Source organism: Palaemon carinicauda, chromosome 42, assembly GCF_036898095.1.
Source record: "Palaemon carinicauda isolate YSFRI2023 chromosome 42, ASM3689809v2, whole genome shotgun sequence".
NCBI lineage: Eukaryota > Metazoa > Arthropoda > Malacostraca > Decapoda > Palaemonidae > Palaemon > Palaemon carinicauda.
In genome coordinates this window covers 33,497,702-33,509,208 of record NC_090766.1, presented here as the reverse complement: position 1 = coordinate 33,509,208, position 11,507 = coordinate 33,497,702, and the positions used below count along the sequence as shown (strand labels likewise).

The 11,507-nt window shown below is 40.0% G+C and overlaps 1 protein-coding gene across 1 annotated transcript in view; it reads right to left on the bottom strand.

Moving 5' to 3' along the window:
* Positions 1 to 1,925: 1,925 nt before the first annotated feature.
* The window catches only part of LOC137633299 (chorion peroxidase-like), a 35,753-nt gene continuing 26,171 nt past the window's right edge, over positions 1,926 to 11,507 (bottom strand). Inside the window, exons 12-15 of the mRNA XM_068365521.1 lie at positions 7,420 to 7,540; positions 7,171 to 7,261; positions 6,707 to 6,882; positions 1,926 to 2,532 (exon numbers count right to left, since the gene is read on the bottom strand). Of these exons, the coding sequence (XP_068221622.1) occupies positions 2,379 to 2,532; positions 6,707 to 6,882; positions 7,171 to 7,261; positions 7,420 to 7,540 (542 nt within the window). The 3' untranslated portion in view covers positions 1,926 to 2,378. The remainder of the gene's footprint in view (positions 2,533 to 6,706; positions 6,883 to 7,170; positions 7,262 to 7,419; positions 7,541 to 11,507) is intronic.

Here is an 11,507-nt window from a genome sequence, read left to right as displayed (position 1 = left end):
AAGGATATAAAGCATGAGCATCTAGGGACCCCAGGAACACCCCCAAAAGATGCTTTATTAATGCCTTTGACACACCACGAGGTTCACTAGCGACACCAACCACAAACATGAGGATAAATCAGAAATCGAAGGTTCAAGCTTGACCTACAATCTGGGCCAAAATAAAAGTCTGCAAAAAGTTCCTTTGTCTACTATCCCCCAATGTGCATGGCATAATTTTTGTAGTACTGCATATTACAATTTTATGCAAATTTCTTCTCATACAAATCCCCTATGTTTATATGAATTAATGTATTTATGAATTTAGGCAAAAAGGCCAGGAACAAAGGCCTATGAAGCCATTCAAGTACCTATGTGCAACAAATAGAAAATCCCATGGTTACACTACATAGGCAAAGTTAATGCGAGTTGGATAACATGATGGAAGAAAGGAATATGAAAAGGAGGTAAAACAAGACTAAAATGTTTTTTAAAGACCCTTTGGTAATAATTAGCCTAAAGTACAACGCTTCTGGATCAGTGTTAGCACTCGCCATTTACAAGTTATTTTGTATTTTCACATTTACACAGTATAATGGTACTATTTCTTTTCCCCCCTTTCCTCCTTGGAGGGGTGATGCCAAAAGGGGACAGCCTCAAAGTTTCTTAATTCTTTTGAGTAGGTGTTACTAATTTCCTATTTCTTAACCCTAATAGGGGTTTGCAATAATTTGTAACGATTTGATTAGATTTATGAACATGAGGTATACAAGGCCATTCAGAGGGTTGGGGTTGTGGCTCTCCAGACTGGGGTTCGAGTCCCGGTCAAACTCCTGTTTCTTTGGCGTCTGCCACCTCACCATCCTTGTAATTTAAGGATTGGGGGTTTGTTAGAGCCTGAAGGTCTACCTGCTGAGTCATCAGCGTGCCATTGCCAGGCCCTCCCTGGTCCTAGCTTGGGCGCTGATCATATGTATACTGCATATGTATAGGCAAGGCAGTGTCACTGTCCCTTGCCTCTGCATTCATGAGCAGCCTTTAAATCTTTAAGCCATGAGCAACTGAGGAAAAGCCTTCAGTTACAATATGAAGCAAACATTAGAGAAGTTGTACAGCAAGATATAAGTTAAAGTACAAGGATATAAAGTTAGTGTACCTAGGGGCTGAGGGAACATTACAAAAGACTTAAGTAATGCCTACAGATCACTGCGTTAAGTACTGTACGCTGATGGTACTACCTTCAAAGGGGATATAAAGCTGGGTACACAATTTAGATTAGAGACTAATTAGAGTAATGAATTTGAGCCATAAGCTTTGGAACAGTGCCCTTAGGAGACTCCACATTCAATTGTACCTGGTGGAGAAACACTGCACTTGCGCTAAGAATTAAAGAGATAAAAGATTACAAAACAATTTGGAAGAAATGCTTGAACAGAGATAAAGAAAAATTCTATAAAAGGAATGCAGCTAGGGGCAAAAGACTAGAAATAACTACAGGGCACTGAATGCAAAACTGATCCTTTGTGGGTACACTAGTTGACATTTCAGTCTTCGCTATAGTACGTAGACAAGAGCCCAGCACTGCTTGACTCAACCATGGCATCATCCTTGGCTGATTACTATTCTATGATGATGAAGATAAAACATTGATTCAACATTAATTATGAAGAACTACCAAAGTATAATGAGTACTATGAATAAATCATAAAACCAACAAGTGGTAACAAATAACCATTGCACTGATTGGTTGAACACTTTTGATATGTTCAAATTCTTTTGAGGCTTTTAATACAAAGTTAAACTATAGTTTCAACTTGTTAATTGGTTTGCAGTGAGTGGACCTAAATGTGTTTCAAACACAATTTTCCTTTTCAATGGTTTTCGTGACTTACTTGCAGGCAATAAGAAATGCATTTGCATTTAGCAATGGGTACTCACAGGCAAAATTAAATAACATTTTATTATCAACTTATCATGGACTAGACATCTAACCAGTCTCATGGAGAACACACAGCTTGAAACATGGACAACACATTATTTGAAAAACAGAAGATCGCATATAAAAACCTATCACTAAAAATTTACAATTTAATGTGCAATATTAACGGTGTAAGAAAATATATAAATACAACAAACTGATGCCTGTAATGCGCTTTCCCCTTAGCAAAATGTTACAAATTGAGAGTTTTATAAATTTCAAAAGATCCAAAATTTAATTTACAATTTTCATCATTAATATAGAAATTTTAATCTATAGAACGTTAAATTTATGATCCACAAACCTACGCTAAGATTTTTCTAAAAATTAAATTCTTGAGTAACAATCGAAAGTCCTGCGAATAAGAAAAAATAAACCCACTTTTTGGTTTTGTATAAAGTGCATAAAAAAAAAAAGTTCTCTAAAGTTCAGAGCCCCTTGCTGTACTCTCTTTTGCACCACTTCCTTCTGTGGCTTGGCTTTCTTTCAACTGCTTCATTTTCTCTATTAGCGCAGTATCCTTCCAAGCTTCAATTGTTGACGCTGGCAATTCAGAACACGACACTATCGGATTTCTGCAAAGATATTTTTCCATATGAATACATTGTATAAAATTAATAAACAAATGTCTATAAAAGCATACAGTCTGCTGATTGATTGCTCTCAATCATTTTGAGTTTTCATTTGAAACCCGAATGTTAAGATGTAACAAACCCCGGTATAAGATATAATTACAAAGTACTGTACAGTAATGATTTGTAGTCTAGTAATTTTTTTTTGATACTTTGTGATTAATGCCTGCAACGGTGAAGTCAAATAATGAATTAAGAAAGTAATATCATAACCGTTGTTAATACCAGGTCAAGTTTACTAAACAAATCCTTTACCTGAATATGAAGTTCATTCCCACATGAAATGATTCAGAACAGTATGTTTTCTATAAATTTATTGTTTCAGTATACTTTGCTATGTGACTGTTTTTTGTTTATAACAAAGTACTGTATCAAGATTATTTGGGAAATAAGGCATGCATGTGTATATACAGCTTAATAACAGATGAATATCTGTATAGTATATTACTATGTTTCTATATGAACCCATAATGGCAAAATATTTGTCTATCGAGTCAAATTTTCTTTAGCAATAAAAATGTATTAAATTCAACCATGCACTCTACTAAACCTCGGAAACCTCAGAGTACTACAGTAAAGCCAATATCATTTAGTCATGAGCTTGAAATTGCACAGGGCTGGAAATCTCCTAGTCTAGTAAAAAGTCCACTTTACTTTTGATTGTCTTGTTGCTGATTTTGACTATCTAGTCAAAATCAATGAGATATTCTACTGAACTACTACGTCTCTGTTTAAGATTTTCAAACCACTTGAAAATCAAATTTTTTAAAAGTAATTTATATCTTTTGCAGCTGTACAAACCCAAGTCTTAAGCAAGAAGTATATTTTCAGCGCAAAATTGGACAGCTCTTGAATAGTTTAAAGATTAGTTAAGTGAAAAGTGGGAGTGAGGGCAAGGAGCCCCCGACCTTAGCTGTTAAATTAATTATGACCTTTTGGCTCTGAACCAAGATGGATGACTGAGGAGGGAAGCATAATGTAAAGAAATCAGGTTTTTATAGTTAGGGGAAATACAAATAGCTTAAAAATTTTTTATTTGTTCCTACACAAAATACAAACCATTGTTAGGTATGGAGAGACTGCTTGGTGGGTCTGGAGTCCCTTAGAACCAAACTTATATTCTATTTTTTCCCTGGTAATGTTAACCTACCTAGACCTGTACAGGTGCAAAGATGACTCTAGCAATATCCTGTCTGTCTATCACTGGGATGAAGAAGATTGGCACGTGGTCAAAGGAGGGATGCCTTCTCCTAAAGGGGATAACAATCCGGGATAATATACCAAAGGGTTGGTATATATTCCACCATCCTCGCCCTGTCTAGGGAGGATGGAGGAGAATGTTCAAAAGAATGGAGCTCAGAAGTGTAGTCTACAGGTTTAGATCAAGCGAGCAATGCTTAGACTGTTTCGTCCCTAAAAGAGGGGCAGGAAGAATGGAGAAGAGAGTGTCACCTCCACTCCCGACTTTCCTCTATACATTAACATAAACAAGGAATCTGAGCTAGTTACACCACTACTTGAACAGCTATCACAATACTTGGCGCAAAAGCATCAAGAACTTGTGGGTAATCCATAAAATAAAGTCTGTGAAGGTGGTCTGGTGCATACACACCCCAATTTTAAACACCCAGCAAACTGCAAGATTCCTCCTTAAGGCAATGCTGGGGCATAGCCCCTGACTTCTGGTACATGCTGGTATTAAGATACTCGGCAGTCGAGGGGTATGCATTATGGAAAGACTCCATCACAGGGCACCTAAGTCTCTTCTCTGTGTGCCACTAAGCTTCATATAAAGATGAGATGGAGAAGGGCTTGAACCTGGGATTGTGCCAGAGTTTGGCCATGTGCCCTTGTCCCAGACCAAAGAACTCCCAGATGGACACACAGGCAAGAGAAACCATGTTACTCACCTAACTTCATCGATTATACAGCAGTAGAGACTGGTTGAGAGATAACCAGGCTTGAGAAGAATTCCTTCTATGACAACCCTAGAGCATGGCCCACTTTCCCTTGGAGAGCCAGAGATCTCAACAGGGCAGAATGGAAAACCATTTGACACAAGGATGTCTGAGAGCAACACAAATTAACCAGAGTCCTGCCATACTCACAGTATATTAGCCGATGGACCAGAGTTTTACATAGGAGTGTAATCATCCTTATGATCTCATGGGTGTTGGAAGGCTACTTTGAACACACACCGTGGGGCTGGACTATGTGAGAAAACATAGGGTACTTCCTGTTTAGCCGTATGATGAACCGTTAAAACCAAGAAGAACCCGCAAACCAGAAGGCTCTTCATTGTGCCTGGATGAAGGGACCACTAAAGCCTTTCCTTGGTGACAAAGTGTCTGGTAGTCTATTCATCTTGCCTGGAATGTGATTGGCTGACAACTCCCAGCATGGAATGCTGTCCAGAAACTCATTCGCTTCATCAGCACGCAGAGCTAGATTCAAGCCAACATGGCGGTGTTGCTGTAATAACCCACCAGATGCCTCCGCAAAGTTCTTGGAAAGCTTGCAGCACTAGAAAGGCTGCTAGTATCAGGGCATTGAAGAGTAGATGCTGCTGCTTCTGATCACATCGCTGAGACTACCTTGTCGCTGAGGCATGTGCCCCTTCTCTTTCGATACATTTGAGCACAGTTGCATGTCAGGAGCCCAAGAGTGAAGTGGGACTCCCCTGTGAGGGTTCAGGTCCTTCTTAGCCGACTTGTGCCTTCTCTACTGCTAGTATGAGGAAGAATGGCAGTTCTTGGAGACTAACAGTACTTTAAAAGATCTCTGGTGAAGGCGCCCGCTTGAGGAACGAGCTGCTCCAGTCACGAAAGATGGCCAAGAAGATTCTGCCAGTTGATGCGATTGTCTAACTGACCAATTCTCGCTGTTACCAGCATGACCAAGTGCTTCAACCTTTGCTTTGGGAAGAGATTAAGCTTACTCTATTACCACAACTAGATCCTAACGAAAGTGGAAAAGTCGAACTCGATCCCGTAGCTACTGCACCATGAAGGAGGCCTGGATCATCCACTGGAGAAATTCTTTCCACAGTCATATCTCTTGACAGGGTGAAGCATAGGGGAATAGCGACGGGTAACTGGGTCGGGAGATGCAACGGTAACCACCCCTCATCCTCATCACCAAAGGAACACTTCTTTTAAATCCTGGGGCCCCAGGTACTGAGAACCACTGTAGATATTACAGACACACTGACCACACTCTTCACCACCAGCATCACCAAGGAAGGCATTGGCATTACACTCGCATTGTCAACGGTAGTACAAACTGAGAAGAGCCTACATTGTCGGACGGGGTGTGCCGAACACAGGAAGAATCCCATACGCCACAAGAACACGAAAGCCCACCAACAAAGGCCCGAGGGTTCCTCCTTTCCTACGTATACTTCGTGGTTATTGCGCCAAGCAGGCACATCCAACGAGCAAAAAGCATACGGCTAACAAGGCAAAGGCGGTCACAACCTACACTCGGCACACGAGGAAGATTACGAACAATCATTCCATCCGCAAGAGCACAGCGTGTGTGTGAAACTATAGCTGGTTGGTTTAACAGAAAAACCAGACAAAGTCTATCCTCCACAGACAGTCTCTCTTGCTTCACTTTATAACAATCAACAACCATCATTCACTTCCTGAAAAAGATAAAATGAGTTTGATTAAGAGTGTATCAGTACATCTGTACTCTATGTGACCAAAAACACTCAAGTGAGGAGACTTTAACAGGTAAGGCGGTGGGTCTGCTCGCCCTCGCTCCTACCTGTCTCTTAGCTGCTTGTTAATGCAATTCAATGACCATGGTTAGTATTTTGTGTAGGAACAAATGCTAAATTACCAAGAGACTGCCAAATTGATTTATAAACTGCTTCTCATGACAAAATCCAATACAGTCTCATGAGATTATGTCATTGCCAGAATTGGCAGTAAAAAATAGCTATTAAAAATAAACAAAAATCAAGACATCTGAGTTATAAATACTTGTTAATCTATTGGAATTGTTGGAAAATTCAAGTTACCAAACTCTAGAAACTTAGTACAGTAGTGTACATGGAGGTTAAACAAAAACAAATATGAAATCAAATACAAAATTTAAAATAATAGCTTACGTGTCCGATACTGGCAGGAATGCATTAGTGGGGACATTTACAATAGGCAAATTATTGCAAAGTAATCTTGCTAAGGAGGACTTCTTTACCCACATCTTCTGCTCCTCTGTTAACATACTTGTTTCATGCTCCCAATACAGACGGTTACCAGTTTTCAAACGAGCAAATTGGTCAGCCTGAATTAACAAAAAAAAATGTTGACTTTAAATCTAATTAAATGTATTCACATTTCAATTGAGTGCTGCCAAGATGACACTACTACAAATACAGATTTATCAATAACTTCACACTAATTATATAGCAGAAAAGGGTCATGGGCCAACAATACCGTATACAAAAATACCCCTCTAGAAAATATGAACAGTGTAGATGTAAAAAATTTATTCTTTTACCAAATGACTAACTGTAAAAAGGAACAAAAACATCCATACAAGAGAATCTCCTTATTTTTAGATATTACTTACAACTAGGCAGGACAGCGTTTTACCAATGACTGCACCTTCCAGAGGAGTTTCAAAAACGGCCACTTGAGGGTCAATGTCATCGATCTCATCACTACAACATGAAAAAAGTTAAAAGGATCAATAAACAGAAAATTTACACTATCACTAAGTCAAATAGGACTAGATTCTTAAACAACTTCATATTTATTTCAATATTTAGTATCTTGACAAACATTGTAAAGTAAGGTATTGTACAGTAAAATCACTTACTTGTATAAAGTCTTGAGATCAGCCACCAGTTCTTTTGAAAGCCCCTTTTCAAGGTCTTCCCAGGTATTGTATTGCTTATCATTATCACAAAACCTTCTCCATATTAAATAACCCACAACACCTAGGAAGAAATAACAATCAGGATCATACCTTTTTAATTAGGAAGAGCCCCAAACACCACTCTACAATATCAAAATTGTTAAAAATATTTACTACACAACTTCACTTAAAACCACCTTGAAGTTTTAAACTTTAGGTAAAGAAGTGAATCTTCAAAGAATTGCACTAATATAAGGGAGGCTATCTAAAACCACCTTTAGGTTTTAAGCTTTAGGTAAAGAAGTGTATCTTTAAAAATAATTTTACATATACTGTACAGGGGAAGCTATCCAAGGACAAAAATGCAAACTCATTTTAAACATATAGGTAAAGTAATTTAAAAGTTCACAGTGCTATTAAATTAATACTGGGATTCTTATAGAATAAAAACCCTTTCACTGAACAATGAGTCATGAAACTACAATTTTTTATACAATCATTAAGGAGAAGTGTACAAATTAAGAAGTGGCCAAGACAGTAAACCCTAGCAGTAGAGGACCATATCCAACATCTTCAAATGCGAGACATTTTGAAAGAAAATGACAAAGTTATAACAGAGTTTGTATTTTCCCTAACTTACAAACCCAAATTCTTTACTATAGGAGATATTCTAGCGCGAGCTGGAAAATACGGAAGAAAAACCTTAACAAGGTCGTTAATGGCCGGGCAGGTAGTTAACCACCTGTTAGTGGTGGGGGGACCGCCGGTCGATAGCTGCTGTTTACCTTCAATCGGATTCTAGCTAGGACTATTCTAGGGGGCGGTGATGGAGGGAAGATTTGTGTAAAGAATTCGGGTTTGTATGTTAGGAAAAATACAAACTCTGTTAGAAGTTTGTCATTGTTCCTACACTTGATACAAAGCCTCATTCTTTACTATAGGAAACTTAGTCTTAAGGTCAGGGTGGCCAAGAGGTTCCCTATTCCTAGGAAAGATAGTCCTCAGACTAGACTCTTTAGAAGCTACAATCTTCCCTTAATCTTCTTTCTTTGTAGATCCCCTAATATCAGCACGACTGAAGGTTTGTAGCTTCGTGGAAACAAATGTTTCAGGATGAAGTGGGTCAGGAACATTCAACTCTGACCCCTTCAAACTTAGGATTTCCCCGACCTTGATAAGGGGAAACCTCGTGACCACGAGAAGAACTTATACCCTGTGAGAGAAATCAGACGAGTATCACACCTTATTTCCATTGGGGAGTCCAGCTGAAACTGGATACAGACTAGGATCCCCAGATGGAAGGGAGAAGGAGACGAAGAAGATAGATGGATGTCCTTCTTAGAACCTAGTGTATCCAGTATCCTCAGCCAATGGTTACTGTCCCCTGAAAGGGCGTAAGGTAGCTACAGCACCCGTTGACCTGTCACAATAGCGCCTATAGAAAGGAGTCTAGAGACCTATGCGTCACGTCGCTCAAATATTGAGCGGTGAATGTAGATTGGCGTTTCCAGACCCCAGCACTTAAGACTTGGGGGGACTGAGAAATTTCTCTTAAACGCCAGTGAGGCAGCCACTCCCCTAACTTGATGGACTCTGGGATGTGCTGCCTCTGGGTCTCCGTGAAAAGACCTCGCAATAACTTTCTAGAGCCAGAAAGGGATGGTGTTGCGAGAGGTTCTCTTCTTTACCTTGTTGGTATTAAGGAAGAGATGACCGAGATGTGGTCTGAAAGGTCTGGTGCGCTTCAGGTATTTCTTTAGCGCCCTGACTGGGCATAGTAACGACTGGTCTGTATCCTGTGTTCCCTTATTGAGGCTGGAAAACTGAAATTCTCGAAATCTCTCATCAGTAGATGAAGGATTAAGAGTCTAGCCACCAAGCCCAGTTACGAAGTTGCGAGACACTTCCCCGCCCCCCCACCATCCCTTAGAATGGGTGAAGACGTAAAACAGACCATGTAGCTCCCTGACCCCTTTAGCCGAGGACAGAGGTACGAGGAAGACTTAAGGTTCAGAAAGTAGCCCAAGGCCCTTGCTCATAGGGCAGACCCTTCAGGGAACGTAAGACACGTCTCACTGTGATGGTCTAATCTCAACGGGGAGGCAAGATCACTCAAAACCCCGAATCACCAAGGTGATGTCTTCTGAGGCAGAGAGGTCAACCACTTCTCAGTCTACAGATGAGGCTCAAGGCTGAGCAATAGCCCTTATCGCCGGGGACAGAGGAGCTTTTCCTCACTGAGGTACAAAAGGAAGTCTGGGAACTACTGATTCCTTCCTTTTGAGAACTCAATTGCCCACATGATCGCTGTTGTAGCCGTTAAGAAGGACATTGTTCTTTGCCCCAGAGTTAGGACTTCCTGTAGGGACTGCATGGAGTCTTGGTTTGACAAGTCCTCGTGGCTCGCGAGGTAGCAGACTGTATCAGACCAAGTGTCAAGTCAAGAAGGAGCCTCCAGAAGGGACATTGAAGCCACTTCCATTGCCGAGGCTTCTGTGACTGAGAAAAGCCTGGAAAGGTCGAGTGTCTCTTCAAGGATTAGCCTGGTGTAAGACTTGCCGTGAGGGGACCCAAGATCAGAGGAGAAGGGTTGACGTCTCTGATCTCGTAAAGGGCTTTTGTCTCAAACGGGAATTTACTGGATTCCTAGACTTCAGGGAACCCGTTTCTCCCTGCGACCGCCTGCGATACACTCCTCAGACGGCCTGCAGGGCGAACAGACCAGGTTTAAAGGTTTTAAAGGTCGCTCATGAATGGCAGAGGAGAGGGACAGTGACATTGCACTAGCAGTTAGGACAATGCCACTAGAGACTGATCATATATTATATGGTCAACGACCAAGCCTCCTCTCCATCCCAGCTAGGACCAGGGAAGGCCAGGCAGTGGCTGCTGATGGCTCAGCAGATAGACCTATAGGCTCCCCCCAAACCCCCCAACCTTAGGTCACAAGGATGGTAAGGTTGCAGACATGAATGTCAAAGAGTCTGAGCGGGACTCGAACCCCAGACTCAAACACCAATCAGGCCACAGCCAGAAGATCAATTCTGGTCTTAGGGTTTGGGGTGGACGACATACCCTGTCTAAGGCTGGAGCGTCAAGAGGTCGAGGAGACAGATCCAAATCGCCGAGGCATGAGATATTACACAGTTTCTTACACATAGTTCTTAGAGTCCTTAAGGGGGACCGTCTGCCATGTGCGCCATTTTTTTTTTCTAATAATCCAAATACACCATTTCTATATATGTTTTAGACATATATAATACCTTCAGCATATAAAAATTTCAAGTTATTTGATCAAAAACTTTTGGATTTATTAGCAAAAATCATGATTTAAAAAAAAAAAAATTTGGTACATTTTTCCCAACTACTATAATACCAATTGTATTGAAACTTATAGCATAAAAATTACTTTATCAACCAAACAATTTTGTCCGACATAATTTAGATTTTCCTTTATTTTTTTTTTTAATGAATACAGAAGTTTTTTCCCTCGTCTAGACGGGAAATAATCGTGAAAAAAATGTTAAAAAGAAAATCAAAATTTTGCCTGACAGAATTTGGGGATTTTTATTCTTCTTTTCAATGATATCTTTCTCTCTAATATCAAACAACAAATAAGTGAGAAAAATGTACCTAAGTGTGGATAAGTATGTTTTAGAGTTATGAGCTCCCAAAGATTTGCAACAAATTCTTGCTTTTTTTCTTAAATCAAGATAATATTATGATAGCTTTTATTGTTTATTCCTACATAAATGCACCCTAAAACGAGGTATTTGAACCCTCAGTTTACTATTCCTATGTTACGAGTTGCCAGCGATCTCTCATTGTTGCCAGTGCTTTAGTTAGCAGGTTTCAGCTTTGGACTCATTCATGTTTCCCTCTTGGTTCTTTTTTCTTGTTCTCCACTTTTTGTTCTTTCAATCACCTTACGTACATTGGCATTGCTGTAAAGTTCCAGAGGACGTTGTGAAAGCACAATCTACATATGAACTTCAAGTAAATAAACACATGCATTATAATTTCTATATGTCTCTGGAAACTTAGCTGAT